The sequence below is a fragment of the Mya arenaria genome, chromosome 11 (assembly GCF_026914265.1).
Source record: "Mya arenaria isolate MELC-2E11 chromosome 11, ASM2691426v1".
NCBI classification, from domain to species: domain Eukaryota; kingdom Metazoa; phylum Mollusca; class Bivalvia; order Myida; family Myidae; genus Mya; species Mya arenaria.
Window position 1 is genome coordinate 11,697,454 of NC_069132.1, and position 15,033 is coordinate 11,712,486.

At 37.9% G+C, this 15,033-nt stretch overlaps 1 protein-coding gene across 1 annotated transcript in view; it reads left to right on the forward strand.

Annotated features, from left to right (window-relative positions):
- Positions 1-15,033, forward strand: part of LOC128208323 (serine-rich adhesin for platelets-like) — a 49,308-nt gene that overhangs the window by 17,479 nt on the left and 16,796 nt on the right. Inside the window, exons 18-25 of the mRNA XM_052911882.1 lie at positions 75-92; positions 354-468; positions 630-812; positions 1,076-1,205; positions 1,443-1,577; positions 1,791-2,083; positions 2,369-2,463; positions 14,718-14,854. Of these exons, the coding sequence (XP_052767842.1) occupies positions 75-92; positions 354-468; positions 630-812; positions 1,076-1,205; positions 1,443-1,577; positions 1,791-2,083; positions 2,369-2,463; positions 14,718-14,854 (1,106 nt within the window). The remainder of the gene's footprint in view (positions 1-74; positions 93-353; positions 469-629; positions 813-1,075; positions 1,206-1,442; positions 1,578-1,790; positions 2,084-2,368; positions 2,464-14,717; positions 14,855-15,033) is intronic.

Here is a 15,033-nt window from a genome sequence, read left to right on the forward strand (position 1 = left end):
AAATCATCCAAAAATATAAAATACAAATGCGAAATAAAATTTAATATTTCCATTTCTTTCTTTTTTGCTTTCAGGTACCACAGAAAAAATAGGTAAATACTAGTGGTACATAGTGAATACAAGAAGATATAAAGTTTAAAAACATTTATTTACTACATAAACAGTCATTGTTTCGTACATCAAGTAGTTGGTTAATGTTTTGAGGATTTGTTTCTATCACACATGTAAAACCTTAAACAGTTTGTAAAGACCACAATGTAACAATGTAAAGCACAATACTTAAATGATAACCATGTAATGTTATGTGGTAATGATAATGCAGGCATATATTAGTAGTGCACGTTTCCTTACAGGCACGAGCTGCACTCAGAAGACGGCGGACGTGGTGTTTGTGCTCGACACTTCCGGAAGGGAGGGCGGCGTCAACTTCGATAAACAGCTACAGTTTGTCGCCAACGTCACCAACTCGTTAGTGTTTCGTTGTATGCTTACGTTTAATATGTTCTATTTCGCTCTCCGATATCAGGTTTATGTTCACATTTGTACTTTGAAATTCCATGCTGAATAGTTTCTGAACGGTGTTGCAATGCATGTATCAAATGTATGATACATTTATATACATCTCGAAGATTTGACATCGGCCCTAGCAACATCCAAGTGAGCGTGGTAACATTCGGTACGCATGCGTACAACGAGTTTTTCCTAAACGACTACGGAGACCGCCCCTCGCTGCAGACGGCCATCAACAACATTACATACCGGGGCGGAACCACGAACACAGCCGAGGCGCTCAACTTTGTCAGTACGAACAGGTATAGGGTTTAAAGCGAACTACATGTCCTTATCACCCAATATATAGCTATATACGCTGTTACACTGTTTCATGTTGGCGGATTAAACTGAAAAACACTTGTCAGAATTCAATTTATACATGTTTAGTGTCGTGTATTGGCTCTAGCAAGCCATGGTTTGAAAACGATAACCTCCATACAGTTTCAAGTTTTCTGTAAAACTGTATTCTTTATTTCCCCATGACCTTGACCATACAGATACAAAAACTACTCTTTGACAACAGTTTTAAGGCGGAAAACGGAGGCCGTTGCGGCGCTGTGGTGCGGCTTGTTGTTGTGCTTACGGACGGCAACTCGAACAGCGCCTATAGCACACAGACTGCGGCCAACCATCTACACGCTCTCGGCGTCCGAGTAACACGTTCTCTTATAAGATTTATAATTTATAAGATTGAAAAATGTGGAAAAAATCATTACCAAATGTCTTAAAAAGCGATGGTTCAAACTTAAAAACATATTTATTCTCAAGGAACTAAGGCAACTTAGTCTGTAAGTTATTTTTCCATGATTTTGTGCACATTTATACATTAGCATTAAACAATTCTCTTTCATAAAGGGTATCATAAAGGGTAGGAAGTTTAAACGTTTTAGGTGATCTCTGTGGGTATCGGCGCGCATGTGTCCCAGACGGAGCTTATACACATCGCCAACGACCCGCAGCACGTGCTCAACGTCGCCGACTTCAACTCTCTCAACTCCATTACCACCGAAATGAAACTGTCGCATGTATACATAAGTTTCGTTGCTACATTAACTACATTAACTAATGAAGCTAAGGCGCATAAATGCGGGGATACCATTTTAATTCTACGCGAAGTATTATATGACATAATGTATGGTCAATAATAAATTAATTAAAAAGATATGTAATGTTATGTAATACAGCATTGTTTTTTTTATCGAATGTGTATCTTTTAAATGTATCAAACATGTTTCTAGCTGTTGTCAACAACTTCAAAGCGAATAAATGTAATGAATTCCCATATCTTGACAACACATAAACACAAAACAAACTCGCTGACGACAGGCACAACTCCGTCGCCGTGTGGCGACCATCCCGCGGACATCGTGTTCCTGTTGGACTCATCCTCCAGCGAGGGGGCCGACAACTTCCAGAAGCAGCTAGACTTCATGACAAACTTTGTACGCCAGTTCGACATCGGGCCCAGCGACGTCCAAGTCGGCCTCGTAACCTTCAGCTCCTCCGCACACAGCGAGTTCTACCTCAACTCGTACGTATACATGTATATACAAAGGTGTTCAAGCTACAATGGATAACGTTATGCACAACTAGAACTATTACTAGAAAAAAGAACAAATAATTACCATAAAACTGGACATATAACTCATAGAATGTGTAACGCAATTCTAATAAGGAACGGTAAGTTACGTCATGTCAGGAGTATTGACACACCAGAAGTACTGGTAGTCGTGGCTCTTAGAAGTATATTGGCTTTCAAGCCCGGGATAGTTTTCATGATCCGTATCCATGTAATTATTTTTATGTTGAACTCCAGCATTCTTTCCTCACACAGTTACCGGGACAAAGCATCTCTGGTCGCGGCGATTCAGTCCGTCCGGTACCGCGGCGGCTCGACGGCCACAGACCAATGTGAGTGAAGTTAGCAGCACAGCAGCATAGCAGCAAGCTGCTAGCAGCAACAGCAGCTAGCTGCTGTGCTGCTGGCAGCTAGCTGCTGCGTTTTTACTATGAATATAATAATATATATTTACTATAATACAATAGTATATAATTGTTTTTTATTTCAGCTGTTTATAGGAATACAAATAGGAGTAAGAAAAAAAGATTTTACTGATTTAGCTTATTTGGTAAAATTTTGATTACGGCAGGGTTTTTTTTTCATGAGCGGCCCACCAATGCAAACATTTGGTTGAGAAAGGCCATAAATAATAACAATGTTAATGAGGATATCATTGATTCGGCGTTACTTTTGGCTTTGCGAACTAGTGCATGTTAAGAAAGTATGCTCATATATTGACATTTATAGTTAACTAGCACATTCAAAAGGCAATGCCTGTTTTGCATTTAAAATAACCAAAACCAAACCAACTAGACATCTCTTATTTCTAATCAGGGATATGCATTGGTCTCCGAGTCACAACAATGATTCCATATTTCATTTTAATTTTAGCAGGGACCGACTACTCCCAAATTTGACATATACAGGAAAATACCCTTTGTAATGGAAACACTTAGAGAATTAACTAGGATCTTTGTACTTCTTCTATTAAATAATATTGGTACATTATATCAATAGCCGGACGTGACAATTAAACGTAAAAGGGGAATTAATAAAGAACCAACTTTTAACATCTTAATTTGACTTGAGTCATTTGAACGATAAAACTTTGTCTGCACTTAAACAGCGACTCGCAGTTATGTCAGCTAATACCACAAGCTGGTCAAATGCACGTGCCGCTAAGACAGTGTGGCTCGGGCTCGGTGAAGCTGCACTACTCAACCGGAGGTACGGATAATATCCCCCCGGATGATTGCCCCCCAGACATTAGGCCCTAGGACCATAGCCCTCCCGGAAGATAGCCCCCTCCCCCGTCTTAGTGAAAAAACGGACGATATCCCCTCCCCCCAATATTAAAATGAATATTATAACCAGTTTATTTAAGCAAATTTGTATGATATTCTCAAAGCTCAATGACTCGAAATTGTGAGGACTATTTTTACAAGTCAAAATCGAACTTGTAACACTAATTCCCACAACATTGGTCACCCTTCATTGTACCCTTCAACACTACAATTCTGTTAGATGGTAATAGGGACATTTGCAAATGTTCTGTTTGAACTGTAACTATAGGTTTTGTTCGCTGAACACTTGATTCACAAGTCTGTATAGAGAACCAGAAAAGGACCACTAAATGGCATTTTTGTTTTGTTTTATGAGTTTTATGAATATGCAAATTTAAAAGAGTGTATATATATGTAAAGTCATTTATATATATGCAGGGGGGGGGGGGCTATTGCCTGGGGGGCTATTGTCTGGGAGGGCTATCATCCGGGGGATATGGTCCTAGGGGCTAATGTCTGGGGGGCAATCATCCGGGGGGATATCATCCTACACTCACTAAACCGGGGTGCGCGGTCGCATACGAGGAGGAATCTTGCACCGTGTGACTTTGTATCTGCAAATGTCCTTCTTGAAAAAAGATCCTTTCTTGTTTTATTAAATAAGTACCCTACTGATTTATTTTTTTCTTGTATAACCCTATTATAATTTTTAAACTTTCTCATGAAAACATATTAACTATATAATTGATAGGCAAAAATCATTAAATGCTTGAGACACAGTAATATTTCTTATCATCACAGTACAAAGTAAAATAATACCAACCATATTTACGAATAGCAATTCAAAAAGTCACACTATACAGAACCGATGAATAAACGCAAACACACTTACATGCACGCACGCACGCGCGCGCACAAGCACACACCCATAAGCATATACACGGACATATTAATACAAAGTCATAACGAAAGTTATCTTAACGGCCTTGTGCTGCTTAGCAGTTCTCCGATCTGGGAATCCAGCCGTGCAGTTATAAAGGTTTTATTATAGAATTGGACTTTTTATCTTTTGTTGTTGTTGCCTTCAAACGATAATGACCGTATTAATACAATGCCTTTGAATAAGAACAATAGTGATGCTATATATAGTAGCCCACCAATATATTTTAACAAAGGATGCTTCACAATTTGGATATAACAATGGTGATCATGCATTTAAAATGGGTTTAAATATAAATGCTATATCACAGTTTAAAAGCTTATCAGTCATATTTATTTTGGTTTATTCAATTAATCCATTTATAGCTGTGTATATTGTTTATATGTATTAGTAGGATAATCTACTCGAAAAGTGTCAACCTAAAAGGCCCGGAGCCAATTAACAAATACACAGGAAATGGCCCCTACTGTGACACCAGTGTAATATTGAGAAGATGCACGGCAGTGGATTATCATGGCAAATATTCTTTAAACTAGGCAGAAGTCAATACAATGAACACTCAAGGTCAATATAATTGTATTTTTTTCGGAACTATACGGGACAATATTGTGCGGGTGTTCTTTAAATTGACTTTGACACAATTAACTGTTTAACTTCTCTGACGGAGTTATTAAAAAATAAATATTTAAAATATCAAAATCAAGTTCCATTTCTAGAAATACATATTTGATATTAAAAAGTAATTACGAGATAATCGCCAAATTATAACCAATCAAGCCTAGTTACTTATGAAAATCCCTTAAACAATAAAGGTGTTAATCATAAGTATTTCCCTCTCATTGTCCTCTCGAATGTCTTAAACGATTATGCAGAATAACGTATATCTTTTTCGATAAAATGGCCGAGGAGCTCCGAATGTCTCTTGGCTATATTGGACTAACTTTAACGGATTGAAGATGTTACACTGCGGAAAATGGTTTAATATACGGGAATATACTGAAACCCGTACATCCAATTTGCACGGTAAGTGTACGGGATGTTGAGTATACGGGTGTGTTCGGATTCGTATATTCATAAAACTCGCACATCTTGAGTATACGGGATTCGATGTATGGGCGTGCACTAACCCGTACATCCGTGTTGTAACAAAAAACAATGAATTCTGTAGCCAATTTAGGTCTTTGGGGGTTTAATTTGATAGCACATATAATATGAAAGTCATTTATACCATTGACTTAAACATATCACTGTTTCTTAAGAAAACAGGATGGTGTCAGTAAAAAATACCTTTTTAGAAAATTTAATGCTTTAATGGGTTTCGATAGCTTTTGATGAAATTTAAAAGAGGTCTAAATTATAAAAATAAATAATTCGGACAATACTGAGTTGATTGACTAACGACTAGTACTTATACTATTTTGATGGATGTACGGTACATCTCCGTATATCTTGAGTGTACGGGCATGAACGGTCTCCATACATGTTGAAAATACGGGAATTTATGCTATTCCGTACACTTTGAGAGTATGATATTACACTATTCCCGTACACGATGAATATACGGGCTTGTACAATTCCCGCATTATATGGATGTTCGAAAATAAACCAGTTCCCGTGCACACTGAGTGTACGGAATAGTAACAATTCCTTGACATTACGGGTATACGGCAATGTACCCTTTCCCGTACACACATGTTATAAAGGTTTTGAATTTTGTTATAAAGTCAGGTAATTTGGTGTTATATTTGACAGCATACATGATATGAACAACATTTAAATCATACACTGGTATACATTGTTCCGTGTTACGCAGGGAAACCGCAATGTGCTAGTAAGGGTCCCGTTGTGTAGGAAATGTTATGCTTTTGGTGGGTTTTAACAACCTTTGATGAAATTAAAGCGACATGTTTATAATAATAAATAATAAAAATCGACAATGCTGGTAGGGTTGATGTACGACTGGTACTAACAAAATTTTGATGAATGTACGGTACCATACATCTCCGTATATCTTGAGCGGATGGACAAGTATGGTCTCCGTACATGTTGAGTGGTGGGTGGGTGGGTGGGTGGGTGGGTGAGTGAGTGAGTGAGTGAGTGAGTGAGTGAGTGAGTGAGTGAGTGAGTGAGTGAGTGAGTGAGTGAGTGAGTGAGTGAGTGAGTGAGCGAGCGAGCGAGCGAGCGAGCGAGCGAGCGAGCGAGCGAGCGAGCGAGCGAGCGAGCGAGCGAGTGAGGAGTGAGTGAGTGAGTGAGTGAGTGAGTGAGTGAGTGAGTGAGTGAGTGAGTGAGTGAGTGAGTGAGTGAGTGAGTGAGTGAGTGAGTGAGTGAGTGAGTGAGTGAGTGAGGAGTGAGTGAGTGAGTGAGTGAGTGAGTGAGTGAGTGAGTGAGTGAGTGAGTGAGTGAGTGAGTGAGTGAGTGAGTGAGTGAGTGAGTGAGTGAGTGAGTGAGTGAGTGAGTGAGTGAGTGAGTGAGTGAGAACGAATTGATGTATGCATGAATTAATGTATGTATGAATTAATGTATGAATGAAGTAATGTATGAATGAACAAATAATATATTCAAACAATATTATATAAATTGTAACACCTGCTTTGATGAATGCTGATAAAATAAAATCATATCTAAGATTAGAGACCGATTGCTATTTAAAAACAGATTATTGAAATCGAAATTAATTTCAAGTTTTCTAATTGGATGTTATTATTTTTAAGAAGCCAGATTTGTTTTTATCTTATATTTATCTTTATATTATATTTTTACCAACGCTCTATCGATTGAGCTCACTCAATACTGAAGGTGGTGGTGGTGTTAGTAGTTTATACTCCGGGTCCCGGCGTGAGCACATTTAAGGGTCCCAGAGTGACAGTTCAACCACCGCACAACACTCCTGGGCAGAACCAGTACTAGGTGCCTTCACCTCTGCAAGGAACTGACAACTTCTGTACATGCCAGGGGCAGTGGTACACTGCGAATGGTCGTAGAAAGGATTTCATAACAAATCACAACAGTAGTGACCTGGTCCGCCCGGGAATCGAACCAGGGTTGTCCGATTCAGAGTTTTACACTCTACCGATTGAGCTAACAGGGCGGACATACTCATTACTGTGTGGGTGTGTAAGCTTATTTATATTCGCACTCGAGCCTTGCCCATTCGGCGAGTACTCCATTAAGATTGTTAGTCATTTTAGGTTTTTGGATCATTGTGCAAAGACAGAATGTAACCCTGAATGTTAGAGCTACACTGGTTCTTTAACGTGTGTATAGCACTGTCACACGGGACCCCCATTTAACGTCCCTTCCGGAAGACGATTAGTTTTTGTTAGTGATGCGACGGGGGATCGAACCTGTGACGCCTGGATTGATAGTCAAGTGTGTTATCTCAAGACCACGGATCCGCCACACTCACTAGTGCAGATAGTCGGAGGTCGTTTGTTTATTTGAGTTTATCAAGGTCTGCCCGCACCCATTGGCTGCATTATGGCTTGACCCCGCCGTGACGCCATCATGAGTTAAATTGTGTTTAAATGCCATAAGTGATATGAGATAGAATGACAGCAATTCGCAGTCAAATCCAGACTTTGGAAGACTTGAAGAAACAGAGTGAGATACAAGAGATCCAGGTGTGTTAACCTAGCTCTTTGCGATGAGACCTCTTGGTTCTTTAACGTGATCGATGTAAAGCACCGATACACGGGATACAACTTTCCTGGATAGAACCAGTACTGAGTACACCACTTTCCCAAGCACTACCCTTTAAATGCCAAGCGCCAGGCAAGGGAGCTACTTGTACCAGCTTTTAACGTCTTTCGGTATGACGCGGCCCGGGATCGAACCCACGACCTCCCGCTCCGTAGGCGGACCCTTAACCATGGCGGATAACAAAGGGCAACTGATAAGCCACGCCTTATTTGGACGCTGATTGGTCAGTCCGGTATTGGCCGGCTAATTTGACTGACAGCCCGCGTTATGTCAATTAGTGACATGATCATTTGCTTATAAAAACACATGGCCAGTGGGTCATAAAACTATACGAAATACAACTAAAACACACACATTCTAAATTTTATCAATTAATTCGACAGACTGTGGAAATTTTAATGACCGAATTATAAATCAATTGAAGTAATGACATATAAATAAATCTATAAAAAGGCAGCTTCCTTATCTCACTAATTCTTGTATTTAAACTACCTAATTTAAACAATTGTGACAACTGTTTTGAAGAATGATGATAAAATCCTTTCCGAGATCATATCTAAAATAAAAGGCTACTGTTTTAAAAGAAAAGAGACTGATTATTTATTTAAATCAAGAACAAAATTATTAATTCCAAGTTTGCATGTTATTGAAAGTTCTGAATTTAAACTTATTGATCATCTCATAAACTGCATATTGAAACCGGCCGATATGGCCGAAATAGAATAGATAGAGCCCAACGTTATTGTACTATTTGTAACTCTAATGATTTAGAAGATGAATATCATTTAATCATAACATGTCCTGTATATAATGACTTCAGAAAAAATGATAAAAATATATTACATTAGAGACCCAGGTATGTACAAGTTTATCGAAACTATTTTTATTAAAAAACGTAAGAATACTAAGTAGCTTAAGTAAATTAATAAATCAGCATTTATGTTAAGAATTTCCTTACTAAATAACATCGTTTAGATCTTTCAAGTATTATGTCATTTGTAAATAGCCTCCCATAATACTTCATTAGTTAATATAATATATATCTCAGTTTGCACTTGAAATGAATCTTTTTTCCATTTATTGAAACTTTTTTTGTTCTTTAATTTAACTTACTTATACTATTGTCTTTTATTTGTATATAGGCCATGAATCGTTGTGACCATATTGAATATTTATATGTGTGTTTATATTTTTTTATTTTTTGGCAAAAAAACGTTAAATAACATGTTTACGACAAAAACATGTCTGGTCGTCCGTCCATCCTTAAGACTGCCCGCCCGCCCGTCCGACCGGACGCCCGCCCGCCCGTCATTCCGTCCGTGCGTCCGTCCGTCCGTCCAATTTAAGAAGCAGCAAACCAGATTTTTTTATTCCTAAATGTATTTAAAACGGCTCTAATTGTAAGCTTACTTTTCTCATAATTTGTTACCCATTACTAACTTTATTTTCATTGATAGCGGTTGACCCTAACCCACCCATTGGCATGAGGGAGTTGCAATAAAGATGCCCTATCTTTCAAGTTGCACTCTTACATGTTTGACAATTTTAATTAACTTATTTAAGTCAGAATCAGAATCAGCTAAATTTGGCATCAATGTGTTCATTTCTGTCATTAAGATACCTCACAATAATGATCTCAACTATTTGGCAATCTGCCGAAAATTCTATTTTTCTTAAAGCGTTAGTATTATAGAAACGCTTTAAGAAAAATAGAAGAAAATTTATTTAAGGAAATATAACACACAATGTAACTAAATCATTATTATTAATATTATCATGATTATTTATTTTTTGTTATTATTTTTTGTTATTATCATTATTATTATTATTATTATTATTATTATTATTATTATTATTATTATTATTATCATTATTATCATTATTATTATTATTATTATTATTATTATTATTATTATTATATATCCATCCCGAACATGCGAGTGTACGGGCTCCGTACATACATATATATATTTTTGCCAAAAATGCTATGCATAAAATATGTTTTTCTTCAAAAGTACGTAAAAGAAATACAAAAAAAATGACATTTTTTTATATTTATTGATAACTCCGTATATCCACGGGTGTGGGAATGGATAACCGGAAGTCCGTACACGTGGTGTTCCTTATACGTATTCGTGTACGGGTCCCGTACACGTTGGGTGTACTGGGTCGAACACGCCCGTATATTAAAGATGTATGTGGTTGGGTTTAAAAGACTGGCCGGGCCGGACCAAATCCGGACGAACGGAAATCTCCGAACTGTTACGGAATTCGTTCGTTTTTTTTTTCTAATCTTGTGTTGGAGTGGGTGGACCGGACAAAATAAACATAATCATTGCTATGTTTTATAGATATTATATCTATTAAAGTTTTATTATGTCTGTCTGTGAGCCTGTACGTGCATCTGTAAGTGCATCTGTAGGTGCGTTTGTACGTGCGTTTGTACGTGCGTATGTACGTGCGTATGTACGTGCGTATGTGCGTATGTATGTGCGTATGCATGTATGTATGTATGTATGTGCGTATAGGCAGGCAGGCAGGCAGGCAGGCAGGCAGGCAGGCAGGCAGGCAGGAACAATTAGGAGATTTCAGTTGGTCCGCATTTGGTCCGGTCCGGCCACTCTTTTATACCTACCCATGTACGGGACCGTTCTTTCCCGTAAATTCAACCATTTTCCGCAGTGTTAGTACAAAATGCGGTACACATGTTGGGAATCATCATTCATGAAGTATGATAAGCCGTCTCATGCCACGCTTGCTTTCAGGTGTTCTAATTTTATTTGTGTTATGTTAGGCTCTTTTTCATTGGCTATAGGCAATCGCCAAGGTTTACCGACTGCAAGATAATCTATTAATAGAATACAGTGAAACGCCTCTGATTGGCTGAAATTGTCTCTGTTTGCTCTCCGAATCTTGGCGATTGAACCAGAGTATAGTCACATATCATCAACATTCTGGTGATCGAGAAAGGTTAACATGATGGGTTCTAAACTTATAATGTATGGCTTATAGAAAGCACATTTTTATATATAATCTGGTCATTTTATACTGTCAGTGAGTTCAAATTTAATTTTGAAACGAAACTGATCCCTGCATCTTTTGAGGATTTCAGAAAGTTGTTTTTTTGGACACTTAAAAGTTGCAAATATAATTTCGAAATTTGGATTCAAGGCTCTGTCCCCTCCACCCTATAAATAACAAACTAAGCACAACATTTACTTTTTATTATTATTGAAAGCAACTGTTTGCTTTTTTCATATTTTAAATATTGAAGAGAAAGAATGACACAGAAAAAAAAACCTCAATCAAATCTTACAAACCCTACCTACATATAGGCGCGACCCTACCGATTGGTTTAAAAAATATTAAAACAATTGTATTAATACTTGTGGTACATCTTCTTTGGGAATAAGAGTGCATCTTTTTTAATATGTAGTTAAATCATTTTTACGTTTTATACAGGAATTCTTTAACGCTATTCGCCAATGGAAAATAACGTTCTTATATCAATATTCTTAAATCAAGCCTTATAAAAATGCTTGTTTTAACCCTAACCAAATCTTTGTTTTGCCTTATAGTTCTTAACACAAATAAATAATTATAACAGTACAACAATTTAAATAAAATATTAAATGAGTCGCTTTGCTTTATAAATCTTTAATTTTAAATTACAGTACCTGTTTCTCAAGTTATAAATGGTATGATGTCATTGCCAGTAAGTGTTACTGACCATCAAATTTTTGATCAAACAAACGCAGTGAACGACCCCTGCTGGGAAAAGTTATAAATAGGTCAGATCTAAGTTGATTACATAAGAAACGCCCGCTGCTGACAGTTTATAGTATATTAATTAAGCATCATCAAAGGAACTCCAGATAATGGGAGCAGAAATTAAATCACAGCGGGTGGCTGCTAATAGCAACTAAAATGACTCAACAAAGGGCTACACTATAACCACAGATCAAGAGAGGAAATGTTTCACTTGAAATGAAAGAAGTCGATCATTTTCATGTACTAAATCGTTAAAAGGTTTTAGTATGTACGGAAATAAATGTAGAGAAATAAATTACTTGACATGACACAGCCGTACACAGCCATTTATTTTGTACAAGTACATACTGAGCCAATAGTTCAGAACTTCAGAATCTTTACTGCTCTAGAAGTTTAATGGAAACATTTATGATCTGCAGTATTTCTTAACAATCAAAGTCACTGTTATCTTAACATTCCAATGAAAGGATGATGAGGATTTAAAATCAGTGTTTCAATGTCTAATATATTGTTTAAATAGCTCAGCGTATACTTTGTTGCAAATGTGTACAATGCATTGAAACTTACTAATTAAAGTACCACATAGTTTACAATTTATTTAAGTTTAGCAGTTATATTGTATTTTACCATTAAAAAAAGGTTACTGGGTATGTCTACCAGGTAGAATTCATTCCTTATGTGTGATTGGCTAGTCGGTGTTATCACGTGATACTATCGACATAGCTTTATAATTTAATTATGTCTCCCATAGTTATGGTAGCTCAGTAAGGAAGACGCCGAATTTCAATTTTGGCGACGCGGGTTCGAACCCAGTCTCGGACACAATCTTTTTTTTACATTTTGGTACTTTTTTACAATTATGACATCAAAGCGTAACAAATTCTATTAGATTAATGTCCTGAGATTCGTTACAGAAAACAACTTTTTGGTGCAAATCTGTGACACAGAATTTGCTTAATGAAACCCCCTCTGTACCCCTCTACTTAAACACTGTTTACACTCCGTACCTTTTATACCATCCAAAATGTTACCTCTGTGTACCCTCCGTTGATACGTATGTACGGTATTAGTCAATAGTTTGCTCGGCATTAGAATGTTTGTCGTTAGATGCGAACTGGGGATTGCAAATTTCTTAGTATAAAGCAATAAATGCAAATTTTTGGCAATATCTGTCTCTAAATATATAAAGCTATTGTTTTTGTTGAGCAGGTGTTATTCGCCTATTGTTTGTTTTATTTTCGGCAATTTTAATTCGAACCTGCGCTAGACGGACCCACTTCAATTGCAAATCAGCGCCTAGGATTCAAACCTGTTGTCTACTAGCCGGCGTTAATAAATCTCCATTGACATGCAGAATAGATCCCTGCCTGGAATTCAGTTACATATACTTTTTAATGAGTTTTAAATAACCATGATTGTTTCGAATGAACCTGACAATGCCTAGCTGAACATGAGCCAAAGGAGCGTTAAACGAAGAATGTTCAACATTACACTTTTCGCTAAAGTTCCCTCAGTCGAATTTTCGGGTTCTATTTTCGCCTACTCAGGACAAAAGCTCCAACTATCGAAATAGCACACATTGTAGGGCTCGTGGCCTAGTTCATCCCTGCACTTTTCGTTATGGTCCCCTTACTCGAATTTTCGGGTCAGTGCGTCCCCAAAATGGCTTTTACAGCAGCAAATTTCGATTTTCGAGCTCTATTTTCGCCTACTCAGGACAAAAGCTTCAACTATCGAAATAGCACACATTGTAGGGCTCGTGGCCTAGTTCATCCCTGCACTTTTCGTTATGGTCCCCTTACTCGAATTTTCGGGTCAGTGCGTCCCCAAAATGGCTTTTACAGCAGCAAATTTCGATTTTCGAGCTCTATTTTCGCCTACTCAGGACAAAAGCTCCAACTATCGAAATAGCACACATTGTAGGGCTCGTGGCCTAGTTCATCCCTGCACTTTTCGTTATGGTCCCCTTACTCGAATTTTCGGGTCAGTGCGTCCCCAAAATGGCTTTTACAGCAGCAAATTTCGATTTTCGAGCTCTATTTTCGCCTACTCAGGACAAAAGCTCCAACTATCGAAATAGCACACATTGTAGGGCTCGTGGCCTAGTTCATCCCTGCACTTTTCGTTATGGTCCCCTTACTCGAATTTTCGGGTCAATGCGTCCCCAAAATGGCTTTTACAGCAGCAAATTTCGATTTTCGAGCTCTATTTTCGCCTACTCAGGACAAAAGCTCCAACTATCGAAATAGCACACATTGTAGGGCTCGTGGCCTAGTTCATCCCTGCACTTTTCGTTATGGTCCCCTTACTCGAATTTTCGGGTCAGTGCGTCCCCAAAATGGCTTTTACAGCAGCAAATTTCGATTTTCGAGCTCTATTTTCGCCTACTCAGGACAAAAGCTCCAACTATCGAAATAGCACACATTGTAGGGCTCGTGGCCTAGTTCATCCCTGCACTTTTCGTCCGCATGGTATTTGAACATTTATCATACCTACTCGTAATGGTAGTCAAATCTTAGGCATTGTAGTTCCCTTACTATTAATAAAGATTACGTTTAGTTGGTATGGTCCCGTTGGCCCGAGAAATTGTTCTTTCGCAAGAAAATAACTGTGTTGGTAGACCGCTTATCGAAAAGACCCGAAGTAATCAAAAGTTTACCAAACATTAAGCTAAAACAGTAAAATCTCATTTTTTCTTACCACTATTTATATTCCTATAAACAGCTGGAAAGCATACAATGATTAACTAAAGTAGTATATAGTTCATATAAATCATTATATTCATATTTAAAAAATGTAGCAGCTAGCTGCCAGCAGCATAGCAGCTAGCTGCCAGCAGCATATCAACTTGCTGCTGGCAGCTTGCTGCTATGCTGCTGTGCTGCTAACTTCACGCACATCACAGACCAAGCGCTCCGGTACGCTCGTTACTACCACTTCGCCTCTTACCACGGCGCGCGGCCTAACGCCACCAGGATAGTCATTGTGCTGACCGACGGACAATCGACCGAGATCAGCGCCACCATTACAGAAGCTTCGTCTCTAAAGGTGGGAACATTTATTTCAGTATTGCTGTTGGGTGCCATTTTTTCTTTGAACATAAACTTTCTGTATTACAAACAACTGATCTTTGTTCCGTTACTAATAAAGCATGAGTTATGAAAATGAGTAGCACATTTTTCGTCTTTTGTTACAATAGTCGGTACGATAGAAGTATATAATGGATG